Source organism: Rattus rattus, chromosome 5 (assembly GCF_011064425.1).
Source record: "Rattus rattus isolate New Zealand chromosome 5, Rrattus_CSIRO_v1, whole genome shotgun sequence".
In the NCBI taxonomy this organism is placed as follows: Eukaryota; Metazoa; Chordata; class Mammalia; order Rodentia; family Muridae; genus Rattus; species Rattus rattus.
Genome location: NC_046158.1, coordinates 109,915,783 through 109,931,210, shown reverse-complemented (window position 1 = coordinate 109,931,210; position 15,428 = coordinate 109,915,783). Strand labels below are relative to the sequence as shown.

Genomic DNA, 15,428 nt, shown 5'->3' with positions numbered 1-15,428 from the left:
ATGTTCAATAGAAAGGGTGAATTCTATCCCAGATCCGCTGCCAATGAACCTGGTGGGGACTCCATCAGTCCTGACTGAAGCATGGTAAATGAGGGCCTTGGTAGTTTGTCCTGGTCTCTGCTGGTACCAAGATAGGTAGTGCTTTCCATCTGTGTAGAGGAGGCTCTGACTGGCCCTGCAGGTGATGGAGACTCTCTCTCCTGGAGAAATCCAAAGGGACTCTGCTTGCTGGGTGAGCGTGATCTGCCCATTGGAGACTGTAACCAGAGACAAAGGGTGATTCATAGAGGACAAGAGACATGGAACAGAGGTTCCCACTATCAGGAGACCGTGACCTTCGAGATCTGTGCTGCAGATGGCCTTTACTCCTTACCACTCACCAAAACATCTTCAAAAGACAAATCCTCTTGGCCCTTTATCTCACCTGTGAAACATAGGAGAAGGAGGAGGTGGAGGTGGGCTGCCAACATCTTGCTGCCTCTCAAACTTCTGAGGATGCTTTGACTCAACAAAAAGCTCTATTTATAATCCATGATCACAGGAAGTGGTCAGAGAGAGATATTAAAGCAAACCCAGATCAGGATGAAGGCTGAGAAGAGCTGTGGTAACACCTGTTGCTGCCTTCCTTTGCCCTTACCCTTGAGGTTTTGCTCTGGTAGTGTCACAGATGCTGTGCTTATTGTGTGTACTGGCTGGTTTTGTGTGCCAACTTGACACAAGCTGGAGTTATCACAGAGAAAGGAGCCTCAGTTGAGGAAATGCCTCCATGAGATCCAACTGTAAGGCCTTTCCCAACTAATAATCAAATGGAGGGGGCCCAGCCTATTGTGGATGGTGCCATCCCTTGGCTGGTGGTCATGGGTTCTATAAGAAAGCAACTGAACAAGCCAGGGGAAGCAAGGCAGCATCCCTCTCTGGCCCCTGTATCAGCTCCTGCTTCCTGACCTGGCTTCCTTTGGTGATGAATAGCAATGTGGCAGTGTATACTGAATAAACCCTTTCCTCCCCAATTTGCTTCTTGGTGATGATGTTTTGTGCAGGAATAGAAACCCCAACTAAGACATTGTCTGACAGCCATGGCCATCTCCAGTGTTAACAGCAAGCTAGTTCCAAGGTAGATTGCTCTCATGAATTAATACTTACAGAGTGGAACCATCAGTTTGCCCCTAAGCTGTGACAGTGACTGGTGTATACCACCTAAGACTGCCTTGTGCGAGGTCTCAGACAAGGCTCAGTTGCTCCTGTGACTGTTGGGGCACTGACCCTGCCTTTCTGTAATGCTTTGACCATCCTTAGCTGGGGATGGTGCTAAGCTGTGACCCAGGAACGATGACACAGGAAGCTGGCTATTCTTTCTCAGTTTATCCCTGGGGTGACTTTAGCCATTGATCAGTAAGTTTTTTCTTTAAATAGGAAGAAATAATGAAATGGAATCAGACAGAGTTGTTGGCATCTTTCCTCAATAGTCCTCTTTTCCACCTGAGCAATTATTTCTTTTTTAATAGGCAAATTTAGGAATTCCCAAAGTTTTTCAAGGAATTCTCGAGCAATGTAACTTAGATGTTTTCTGTCACACTAGTCTCCCCAGGTTGTAATGTTAGCTTGCTGAGGGGATCGTACTCTCTTCACTTTGCCTATCTGCACCCATGGTAACCATGTCTGAGGAGGAGGATGATTAGATAGGCATCTCTCTCTTTTCTGGATTCAACTTCCCAAGGCTACTCCCAGTATGAGAAGATGCTCTTGTGTGTATTCTAGGAGTTGCTGCCTCTTCCAAGGTCACTCTTTCCTGGCACTCAACTCTCACCTTGCAGTGTAGGACCCAGCCAAGTATCAGCTTTAGTTTTACAAATCAGAATCAGGTACGTATTCCTTAATGATGCAAAATCACAACTCTCATTTCAAAGGGGATATGAGAAATAGTTTATTTTGGAGTCAAATATGAGTGATCCTCAATACCTGGAAAAGAGATTCAGGTTTCCTCAAATGTCATGTTCCAACCTGGCATCAGTTTTATGAGTTTTTATGGTAATTGAACAACAAAACTCACAAATCAACACACTTTTCAAATAAATTGATGATAACATCAGGTAGAAAGTTTCCTAAAAAGCAGAAGAGTCTGGGAGTTAAGGTCAGCAGAAAGTTTGCTAGAGTAACTCAAGCACATCCAAAGGAATTCTATGTCCCACCATTTGCCACGTTACTTCATAATCTTTCTGAAGAGGCATATGTGGGAGTTCTCTGTGGATGCTCTATGTGACTTTGATTCTGGAACACTTTAGTCACCCCAAATTATCCAAGCAATAATACAATTTACATTATGATTCTGTTATAAAAACCACAAACCAAAAGGAAATAGCCTGAAACAGATTTCAGGCAGAAATTATGCCCACTAGATGGCCTTTAAGTCAAATTTATAAATGTCATCAGGCACTAAAAAGACAGACAAGGTTGAGCATGAACTGCAGATGAATGCTGGAATGTAAACAAATGGATAAAGTTACTTTATTGTGAATAAAGCAGGATCTTCCTATCCTAGAGTCGGAAAGCTAATGCTGGATCAACCTGACACCCTGAGATTGAGAGTCATTCATTGGGCCCTATTCAGTGGGTAGCATCCAGTCCTCTACATCATCTTGTCCCTGGAAGCTAGAACCAAGGAACCCAAGTTGTTGTCTCCCAAGTTACAATACTTTGAGTAGTTGTATACTGAGTTTGGGTTTTAAAACATCATAGGCAAAACATTTAACACCAATAGTTCTTGAAACTCAATAGTATAGAGAATCAATTGAATGTTACAGAGAGGTAGTGGTTTGAATGAATGGGAAATTTCCCTCATGGACTCATGGATTTGAACACTTGATCCTCAAATTAGTTGGGGAAGGTTATGGAACTTTTAAAACATAGAGCCTTGCTGGAAGAAGTAGGTTTGTTGCTGGTTTTTGGGTATTTATGGTCTCATCTCACCTCCATTTCATTCGTGCAGTTAGAGATTGAGATATGGTCTCTCATCTTCTTGCTCAGGCATCCGATCATGGTTCCTTCCCTGACAGTATTAACATTTATCCCCCAGAGAATTGTAAGCCAAAAATGAGTTGCTTTAGATTGTGGTATTTTATAACAGAACGAGTAAAGTAACGATTACAGGAAACATTTTATTAAATATATTCACAGACAAACATACAACAGTCATTAAACAAACAAGTCATAACTCAAGCCTGTGGAATAGCTTTTGGGGGTTGGTCTGGTGCTGGTATTTATATGCTAAATACTGGCACCCAAGATCTGGTTGCCACCAACAAACAGATCTTCATATACATCAAGTGAGACTATGTAAACTTTGCTCCCCAATTTAGTTATTGGTTAAAATAAAATGGCTATAGCCCATTACTTGAAGGAATAGAGGAGGTAGAATTTCAGTTGAGAGGCTGGGGGTCACAGGTAGATACCACGAGGAGGAGGAGAGTGAGGACAGTGAAGAAGGAAGAAGACAGAAGCCACCATTAGCTGCTGCCTTATTCCATGACAGACCCTGGCCACAAAATTCTTTTGGCCATGTGACTAATATCACCCAAACCTAAGACAAAAGCAGTTCTCGAAGAGCTCATTCCAGAAAAGCAAGGACATTTGGTCACCTTTTCATTTGACTATAAAGAAGGGGGAGATGTTAGGAACGATGCCCTTGAAGCCCTCCATTTTGATGTTATTATTATGGTTAGAATTAACTATGACTGGGTTCATGGAAAATCACCAGCCAAATGCAGAAAACTAATACAAATCTGGTGGTCAAAATGAATAATAATATGATACATCAGGATACCCAATTTGGGCAGGTCCCCCACGCTCCAGACACCGCCAGGACCTGGAGGGACCAGATTAACAGTTCTCTGCACCCAAATCCCCTGGGAGGGAGAGCTAAACCTTCAGAGGGGCAGACACACCTGGTAAGCCAGAAGAGATTACACTCTGCACACATTTCTGACTCCAGAGGAAAACACCTAACACAATCTGGGACACAGTGCATGGTGCTCAGGGCCCCCTGGTTGCCGCCCACACAGAGAACTCAAAAGCAGCCCCCCACGAGCAATTTGAGCCAAAGGACCACAGGTAAGACCAACTTTTCTGCTCCAAGCAACCTGACTTGTGGACTCAGGACAACAGCCCACAAGAACAGCTGAAGACCAGTAGAGAGGAAAGACTACACGACTGAAAGCAGAACACTCTGTTCCCATAACTGGCTGAAAGAAAACAGGAAAAGAGGTCTACAGCACTCCTGGCACACAGGCCTACAGGATGGTCTAGCCACTGTCAGATAGCAGAACAAAGTAACACCAGAGACAATCTGATGGAGAGAGGCAAGCGCAGGAACCCAAGCAACAGAAACTAAGATTACATGGATTCAAAGGAGCCCAATTCTCCCACCAAAGCAAGCACGGAATATCCAAACACACCAGAAAAGCAAGATCTAGATTTAAAACCATATTTGATCATGATGCTGGAGGACTTCAAGAAAGACATGAAGAACTCCCTTAGAGAAACGCAGGAAAACATAAATAAAAAAGTAGAAGGCTATAGAGAGGAATCACAAAAATCCCTGAAAGAATTCCAGGAAAATACAATCAAACAGGTGAAGGAATTAAAAATGGAAATAGAATCAAAAAAAGAAAGAACACAGGGAAACAACCCTGGATATAGAAAACCAATGAAGAGACAAGGAGCCATAGATAGAAGCATCACCAATAGAGCACAAGAGATAAAAGAGAGAATCTCAGGAGCAGAACATTCCATAAAAATCATCGACACATCTGTCAAAGATAATGTAAAGCGGAAAAAACTACTGGTCCAAAACATACAGGAAGTAGAGGAGGGCCCAGGAGCAGCAGGTCCACTGCGTCTGAGACACCGCACCTGAAGGGACCGGCCGGATAAACAGTTCTCTGCACCCAAATCCCGTGGGAGGGAGAGCTAAACCTTCAGAGAGGCGGACACGCCAGGGAAACCAGAAGAGACTGCACGCTGCACACAGTACTGATCCCAGAGGAAAACACTAAAAGCTATCTGGAACCCTGGTGCACAGAACCTCCCGGAAAGGGCGGCGCAGATCTTCCTGGTTGCTGAGGCCACAGAGAGCTCATAGGCAACACCCCGCGAGCAAACTTGAGCCTCGGGACCACAGGTAAGACCAACTTTTCTGCTACAAACGACTTGCCTGGTGAACTCAGGTCACACAGAGGCGGAGTTCCTCTGGGGCCGGACACTTCTGGTGTTTGGCCAGAGTCCCGGCCGGCCGGCAGACCCCTGCCCTCAGCAGCTCTCTGCTACCAGGCCCCGTGGAGGGGAGCCCTCGCCGCCTGGTCGGGCGGGCACTCCTGAGGCAGCAGAGCAGAGGAGACCACCAACGCTGCCCACCCCTGCCCACATCCCTAGCCCAGGAGGAAACTGTATACGGCCTCTGGGTACCCGTAGAGGAGGGCCCAGGAGCAGCAGGTCCACTGCATCTGAGACACCGCACCTGAAGGGACCGGCCGGATAAACAGTTCTCTGCACCCAAATCCCGTGGGAGGAAGAGCTAAACCTTCAGAGAGGCAGACACGCCTGGGAAACCAGAAGAGACTGCACGCTGCACACAGTACTGATCCCAGAGGAAAACACCAAAAGCTATCTGGAACCCTGGTGCACGGAACCTCCCGGAAAGGGCAGTGCAGATCTTCCTCGTTGCTGAGGCCTCGGAGAGCTCATAGGCAACACCCCACGAGCAAACTTGAGCCTCGGGACCACAGGTAAGACCAACTTTTCTGCTACAAACGAACTTCCTGGTGAACTCAAGACACAGGCCCACAGGAACAGCTGAAGACCTGTAGAGAGGAAAAACTACATGCCCGAAAGCAGAACACTCTGTCCCCATAACTGGCTGAAAGAAAACAGGAAAACAGGTCTACAGCACTCCTGAAACACAGGCTTATAAGACAGTCTAGCCACTGTCAGAAATAGCAGAACAAAGTAACACTAGAGATAATCTGATGGCGAGAGGCAAGCGCAGGAACCCAAGCAACAGAAACCAAGACTACATGGCATCATTGGAGCCCAATTCTCCCACCAAAGCAAACACAGAATATCCAAACACACCAGAAAAGCAAGATCTAGTTTCAAAATCATATTTGATCATGATGTTGGAGGACTTCAAGAAAGACATGAAGAACTCCCTTAGAGAAACACAGGAAAACATAAATAAACAAGTAGAAGCCTACAGACAGGAATCACAAAAATTCCTAAAAGAATTCCAGGAAAATATAAATAAACAAGTAGAAGCCCATAGAGAGGAGTCACAAAAATCCCTAAAAGAATTCCAGGAAAACATAAATAAACAAGTAGAAGCCCATAGAGAGGAGTCACAAAAATCTCTGAAAGAATTCCAGGAAAACACAATCAAACAGTTGAAGGAATTAAAAATGGAAATAGAAGCAATCAAGAAAGAACACATGGAAACAACCCTGGATATAGAAAACCAAAAGAAGAGACAAGGAGCTGTAGATACAAGCTTCACCAACAGAATACAAGAGATGGAAGAGAGAATCTCAGGAGCAGAAGATTCCATAGAAATCATTGACTGAACTGTCAAAGATAATGTAAAGCGGAAAAAAATTCTGGTCCAAAACATACAGGAAATCCAGGACTCAATGAGAAGATCAAACCTAAGGATAATAGGTATAGAAGAGAGTGAAGACTCCCAGCTCAAAGGACCAGTAAATATCTTCAACAAAATCATAGAAGAAAACATCCTAACCTAAAAAAGAGATACCCATAGGCATACAAGAAGCCTACAGAACTCCAAATAGATTGGACCAGAAAAGAAACACCTCCCATCACATAATAGTCAAAACACCAAACGCACAAAATAAAGAAAAGAATATTAAAAGCAGTAAGGAAAAAGGTCAAGTAACATATAAAGGCAGACCTATCAGAATCACACCAGACTTTTCGCCAGAAACTATGAAGGCCAGAAGATCCTGGACTGATGTCATACAGACCCTAAGAGAACACAAATGCCAGCCCAGGTTACTGTATCCTGCAAAACTCTCAATTAACATAGATGGAGAAACCAAGATATTCCATGACAAAACCAAATTTACACAATATCTTTCTACAAATCCAGCACTACAAAGGATAATAAATGGTAAAGCCCAACACAAGGAGGCAAGCTATACCCTAGAAGAAGCAAGAAACTAATCGTCTTGGCAACAAAACAAAGAGAAGAAAAGCACACAAACATAACCTCACATCCAAATATGAATACAACAGGAAGCAATAATCACTATTCCTTAATATCTCTCAACATCAATGGCCTCAACTCCCCAATAAAAAGACATAGATTAACAAACTGGATACAAGCGAGGACCCTGCATTCTGCTGCCTACAGGAAACACACCTCAGAGACAAAGACAGACACTACCTCAGAGTGAAAGGCTGGGAAACAACTTTCCAAGTAAATGGTCGGAAGAAGCAAGCTGGAGTAGCCATTCAAATACCAGATAAAATCAATTTTCAACTAAAAGTCATCAAAAAAGATAAGGAAGGACACTTTATATTCATCAAAGGAAAAATCCACCAAGATGAACTCTCAATCCTAAACATCTATGCCCCAAATACAAGGGCACCTATATACGTAAAAGAAACCTTACTAAAGCTCAAAACACACATTACACCTCACACAATAATAGTAGGAGATTTCAACACCCCACTCTCATCAATGGACAGATCATGGAAACACAAATTAAACAGAGACGTAGACAGACTAAGAGAAGTCATGAGCCAAATGGACTTAACAGATATTTATAGAACATTCTATCCTAAATCAATAGGATGTACCTTCTTCTCAGCTCCTCATGGTACTTTCTCCAAAATTGACCATATAATTGGTCAAAAAATGGGCCTCAACAGGTACAGAAAGATAGAAATAATCCCATGCATGCTATCAGACACACCACGGCCTAAAACTGGTCTTCAATAACAATAAGGGAAGAATCCCCACATATACGTGGAAATTGAACAATGCTCTACTCAATGATAACCTGGTCAAGGAAGAAATAAAGAAAAAGAAATTAAAAACTTTTTAGAATTTAATGAAAATGAAGGTACAACATACCCAAACTTATGGGACACAATGAAAGCTGTGCTAAGAGGAAAACTCATAGCGCTGAGTGCCTGCAGAAAGAAACAGGAAAGAGCATATGTCAGCAGCTTGACAGCACACCTAAAAGCTCTAGAACAAAATGAAGCAAATACACCCAGGAGGAGTAGAAGGCAGGAAATAATCAAACTCAGAGCCGAAATCAACCAAGTAGAAACAAAAAGGACCATAGAAAGAATCAACAGAACCAAAAGTTGGTTCTTTGAGAAAATCAACAAGATAGATAAACCCTTAGCCAGACTAACGAGAGGACACAGAGAGTGTGTCCAAATTAACAAAATCAGAAATGAAAAGGGAGACATAACTACAGATTCAGAGGAAATTCAAAAAATCATCAGATCTTACTATAAAAGCCTATATTCAACAAAACTTGAAAATCTGCAGGAAATGGACAATTTCCTAGACAGATACCAGGTACCAAAGTTAAATCAGGAACAGATAAACCAGTTAAACAACCCCATAACTCCTAAGGAAATAGAAGCAGTCATTAAAGGTCTCCCAACCAAAAAGAGCCCAGGTCTAGACGGGTTTAGTGCAGAATTCTATCAAACCTTCATAGAAGACCTCATACCAATATTATCCAAACTATTCCACAAAATTGAAACAGATGGAGCACTACCGAATTCCTTCTATGAAGCCACAATTACTCTTATACCTAAACCACACAAAGACCCAACAAAGAAAGAGAACTTCAGACCAATTTCCCTTATGAATATCGACGCGAAAATACTCAATAAAATTCTGGCAAACCGAATCCGAGAGCACATCAAAACAATCATCCACCATGATCAAGTAGGCTTCATCCCAGGCATGCAGGGATGGTTTAATATAATGGAAAACCATCAACGTGATCCATTATATAAACAAACTGAAAGAACAAAACCACATGATCATTTCATTAGATGCTGAAAGCATTTGACAAAATTCAACACCCCTTCATGATAAAAGTCCTGGAAAGAATAGGAATTCAAGGCCCATACCTAAACATAGTAAAAAGCCATATACAGCAAACCAGTTGCTAACATTCAACTAAATGGAGAGAAACTTGAAGCAATCCCACTAAAATCAGGGACTAAACAAGGCTGCCCACTCTCTCCCTACTTATTCAATATAGTTCTTGAAGTTCTAGCCAGAGCAATCAGACAACAAAAGGAGGTCAAAGGGATACAGATCGGAAAAGAAAAGTCAAAATATCACTATTTGCAGATGATATGATAGTATATTTAAGTGATCCCAAAAGTTCCACCAGAGAACTACTAAAGCTGATAAACAACTTCAGCAAAGTGGCTGGGTATAAAATTAACTCAAATAAATCAGTAGCCTTCCTCTACACAAAAGAGAAACAAGCCGAGAAAGAAATTAGGGAAACGACACCCTTCATAATAGACCCAAATAATATAAAGTACCTCGGTGTGACTTTAACCAAGCAAGTAAAAGATCTGTACAATAAGAACTTCAAGACTCTGAAGAAAGAAATTGAAGAAGATCTCAGAAGATGGAAAGATCTCCCATGCTCATGGATTGGCAGGATTAATATAGTAAAAATGGCCATTCTACCAAAAGCGATCTACAGATTCAATGCAATCCCCATCAAAATACCAATCCAATTCTTCAAAGAGTTAGACAGAACAATTTGCAAATTCATCTGGAATAACAAAAAACCCAGGATAGCTAAAACTATCCTCAACAATAAAAGGACTTCAGGGGGAATCACTATCCCAGAACTCAAGCAGTATTACAGAGCAATAGTGATAAAAACTGCATGGTATTGGTACAGAGACAGACAGATAGACCAATGGAACAGAATTGAAGACCCAGAAATGAACCCACACACCTATGGTCACTTGATTTTTGACAAAGGAGCCAAAACCATCCAATGGAAAAAAGATAGCATTTTCAGCAAATGGTGCTGGTTCAACTGGAGGTCAACATGTAGAAGAATGCAGATCGATCCATGCTTATCACCCTGTACAAAGCTTAAGTCCAATTGGATAAAGGACCTCCACACCAAACCAGATACACTCAAACTAATAGAAGAAAAACTAGGGAAGCATTTGGAACACATGGGCACTGGAAAAAATTTCCTGAACAAAACACCCATGGCTTATGCTCTAAGATCAAGAATCGACAAATGGGATCTCATAAAACTGCAAAGCTTCTGTAAGGCAAAGGACACTGTGGTTAGGACAAAACGGCAACCAACAGATTGGGAAAAGATCTTTACCAATCCTACAACAGATAGAGGGCTTATATCCAAAATATACAAAGCACTCAAGAAGTTAGACCGCAGGGAGACAAATAACCCTATTAAAAAATGTGGTTCAGAGCTAAACAAAGAATTCACAGCTGAGGAATGCCGAATGGCTGAGAAACACCTAAAGAAATGTTCAACATCTTTAGTCATAAGGGAAATGCAAATCAAAACAACCCTGAGATTTCACCTCACACCAGTGAGAATGGCTAAGGTCAAAAACTCAGGTGACAGCAGATGCTGGCGAGGATGCGGAGAAAGAGGAACATTCCTCCATTGTTGGTGGGATTGCAGACTGCTACAACCATTCTGAAATCAGTCTGGAGGTTCCTCAGAAAATTGGACATTGAACTGCCTGAGGATCCAACTATACCTCTCTTGGGCATATACCCAAAGGATGCCCCAACATATAAAAAAGACACATGCTCCACTATGCTCATCACAGCCTTATTTATAATAGCCAGAAGCTGGAAAGAACCCAGATGCCCTTCAACAGAGGAATGGATACAGAAAATGTGGTACATCTACACAATGGAATATTACTCAGCTATCAAAAACAATGACTTTATGAAATTCATAGGCAAATGGTCGGAACTGGAAAATATCCTGAGTGAGGTTACCCAATCACAGAAAAACACACATGGTATGCACTCATTGATAAGTGGCTATTAGCCCAAATGCTTGAATTTCCCTAGATGCCTAGAACAAATGAAACTCAAGAAGGATGACCAACATGTGAATGCTTCACTCCTTCTTTAAAAGGGGAACAAGAATACCCTTGGCAGGGAATAGAGAGGCAAAGATTAAAACAGACACAGAAGGAACACCCATTCAGAGCCTGCCCCACATGTGGCCCATACATATACAGCCATCCAATTAGACAAGATGGATGAAGCAAAGTAGTGCAGGCTGATAGGAGCCGGATGTAGATCTCTCCCGAGAGACACAGCCAGAATACAGGAAACACAGAGGCGTATGCCAGCAGCAAACCACTGATTTGAGAATAGGACCCCATTGAAGGAATCAGAGAAAGAACTGGAAGAGCTTGAAGGGGCTCGAGACCCCATATGTACAACAATGTCAAGCAACCAGAGCTTCCAGGGACTAAGCCACTACCTAAAGACTATACATGGGCTGACCCTGGACTCTGACCTCATAGGTAGCAATGAATATCCTAGTAAGGGCACCAGTGGAAGGGGAAACCCTGGGTACTGCTAAGACTGAACCCACAGTGATCTAGATTGTTGGGGGGAGGGCGGCAAGGGGGGGGAGGATGGGGAGGGGAACACCCATAAAGAAGGGGAGGAGGGAGGGTGATGTTTGCCTGGAAAACGGGAAAGGGAATAACACTTGAAATGTATATAAGAAATACTCAAGTTAATAAAAAAAAAAAGAAAGAAAGAAAGAGATGCCCATAAACATATAAGAAGCATACAGAACTCCAAATACACTGGACCAGAAAAGAAACTCCTCCTGTCACATAATAGTCAAAACACCAAATGCACAAAATAAAGAAAGAATATTAAAAGCAGTAAGGGACAAGGTCAAGTAACATATAAAGGCAGACCTATCAGAATCACACCAGAATTCTCACCAGAGACTATGAAAGTCAGAAGATCCTAGACAGATATCATATAGACCCAAAGAGAACACAAATGCCAGCCCAGGTTACTCTATCCTGCAAAACTCTCAATTAACATAAATGGAGAAACCAAGATTCCATGACAAAAACAAATTTACACAATATCTTTCTACAAATCCAGCACTAAAAAGGATAATAAATGATGAAGCCCAACATAAGGATCAAGCCACACCCTAGAAAAAGCAAGAAACTAATCGCCTTGGCAACAAAACAAAGAGACGGAAAGCACACAAACATAATCTCCATCCAAATATGAATATAACAGGAAGCAATAGTCACTATTCCTTAATATCTCTCAACATCAATGGTATCAACTCCCCAATAAAAAGAAATAGATTAAAAAACGGGATATACAATGAGGACCCTACATTCTGCTGCCTACAGGAAACACACCTCAGAGAAAAAGACAGACACTACTGTAGAGTAAAATGCTGGAAAACAACTTTCCAAGCAAAACAGCAAATACATAGGCGAATGCCAGCAGCAAATCACTGACCTGAGAACAGGAACCCTGACTAAGGAATCAGAGAAAGGACTAAAATGTGAAGGGGCTTGAGACCCCATATGAACAACAATGCCAACCAACCAGAGCTTCCAGGGACTAAGCCACTACCCAAAGACTATACATGGACTGACCCTGGACTCCAACTGCATAGGTAGCAATGAATAGCCTAGTAAGAGCACCAGTAGAAGGGGAAGTCCTTGGTCCTGCCAAGACTGAACCCCGAGTGAATGTGATTGTTGGGGGGAGGGCAGTAATGGGGGGAGGATGGGGAGGGGAACATCCATAGAGAAGGGGAGGGGGAGGATTTAGGGGGATGTTGGCCTTGTTACCCAGAAGGGGATTAACATTTGAAATGTAAATAAGAAATACTCAAGTTAATAAAGACGAAAAAAATTCAGAAATCTCACACTATACTAAAGAAGTATGATTTTGTGTTGATAGTCTCTACCTCCCAGGATTTTATCTCATAATTATGAGTAAATTTAATATTTATAAGTGAGAAATCCAAGGCCCCATGTAAACAATATGCTGATTAATGATATATATATATATATATATATATATATATTCCTTAAAAAACAAACTGACAAACTGGTTTTGAAAACCATGGATACATTAGGACATATAGTATTATATAGCACATACAATTGTTCATGTGGTGTGTATATCGTATTACAGGTATAATATACCTGATGGATTATGCCTTTTTATTAACTACATTTCTATTGGTGTAATAAACACCATGAGCAAAGCAACTTATTAAGAAAGGATTACTTTGGACTTTCAGAGGGTTAGAATCCTGGAAATCAGAAAGAAGGCAGCAGATGGAAGACTCGGTAGTTAGAGAAGCTCAGGGCTCACATCTCAAACTGAATGAATATATGTATGCACGAATGCATGCATGTATGTATGTATGCATGTTTGTATACATGTGTACCATTTATGTGCTTAACTGAAATTATAAATGGTTGAGAATCACCATGTGAATGCTTGGAATGAATCAAACAGTCTTTTATAGGAGACACAAGTTATTTTAAACACTAAGATGAGTATCCATCTCTCTTTTAAAATATTTCTCCTTGTTTCATTTTCTCCATTTCTTCCTTCCTCTCTACATTTCTCTTACCTCTCAATTCAATATTCCTTCTGTTCTCCATTCTCTTATTTCTTTCTTCTTCCCTTCCATTCCCCTTTCTCTTCTTTCCTTCCTTTCTTCTATTCCACTTCCCTAGTTTATTTGTTGTTGTTGCAGAGGATTTATAGTTTTCTCATGATTGAATCACAGGTAGTTTTATTATTATTTCTGTGAAACTCACCTGTTGATTTTTCATTGAAGTCTGTCATGAGAGCATCTAAACACTTGTGGTTTGAAAGGTCTAAGTTGGTCCTTGAGCTTCTATATTAATTTCCTTCCCAGTGATTACTTCCGGTCTTTGATAGTACTTTTGGTTGTTGTTTTGACCTGGATACTCTTAAACCCCTTATCTAGGCAGTTTCCTTCCTTATTTGATGACTAATTTGCATAGGTCCCTAGAGGCCAGCCCAGCTGCCCATGATTTATAAACCAGGCATTTGCAGTGATATCTGAATTGCATAAGACCAGTATGGGCATCAGGATGGAGTCACATACTAGGGTCTGCATATTCCTGCTGCTCTGGTTGTCTGGTGAGACACTTAAAAGTATTATAATATCTTAAAAATAATTCATTTGTGTAACAACAGCTATTTCCTATAAGAAGCTAATAGTATGCAGAAGATATTATTAGAAAAGACATATTAGATTTCAAGGTTTGTGTCAGGAGTTCTTTGTGTGTATAATCATTATCTATTTCTGATTACAGGTGCTGATGGGGACACTGTGATGACCCAGTCTCCCACATCCATGTCCACATCAATAGGAGAGAGGGTCACCCTGAACTGCAAGGCCAGTCAGAGTGTGGGTACTAATGTAGACTGGTACCAACAGAAACCAGGGCAGTCTCCTAAACCGCTGATATATGGGGCATCCAACCGGCACACTGGGGTCCCTGATCGCTTCACAGGCAGTGGATTTGGGAGAGATTTCACTCTCGCCATCAGCAATGTGGAGGCTGAAGACCTGGCTGTTTATTACTGTCTACAGTATAACTACAATCCTCCCACAGTGTTTCAACCTCATACACAAACCTCCTCTGATATTCTAACCAGCTGCATGCACACACACACACATCCCTCAACCTATACTTCCCCTTCGGCCTGCAGCTGCTATGCCTAACTGATACAATGTTTGGTAGAATATCAATAAACAGATCCTTTACATTGGAAGGTCCTTATGGCAAAAAGAAGTAAAAAACCTTTGCATTTTTTAAAATTTCTCATGCTTAGATTCTGCATATTGAACATGACAAATTTATTGTCTTATATTATGAAATGAAAAGTTCCAAGAAGAATCTCCATGGGCTAAATCAAGATCCTTTGCTATATTCCCACTGGAGGATACAGAAGAGAACTTGGCTTTTACTTAGCTTAGCTGTCATAGCTCTCCCTCACTTTTGGACTCCTGACCATTTCCCTCAAGTTTTCCTTTGGGTTAACTTTATTTATTTGAATATATATATATAGCTGAATTTAATACAACAAATATATTAAAAGTATATCACCTAGTTTGACAATCTTCAGTCCCCTTGTTTCTTTCTGTAACCACCTTTCCCTTCAACTAACAATCCCTAGTCTTCCACGTATCTCCATGTGACATACACATGTGCCCCTACACACACACACACACACACACACACACACACACACACACATGTGCACGCACACTCACACATATGGCTTTATGAATCAATAAAAATTCAGGGTT

The 15,428-nt window shown here is 41.5% G+C and overlaps 1 gene segment (V, D, J or C); it reads left to right on the top strand.

Annotated features, from left to right (window-relative positions):
• The first annotated feature begins 14,181 nt into the window (after positions 1 to 14,181).
• Positions 14,182 to 14,840, top strand: LOC116901001. The segment is given in 2 exon segments: positions 14,182 to 14,251; positions 14,428 to 14,840. Coding segments are annotated over 2 exon segments (474 nt in total).
• Positions 14,841 to 15,428: the final 588 nt, after the last annotated feature.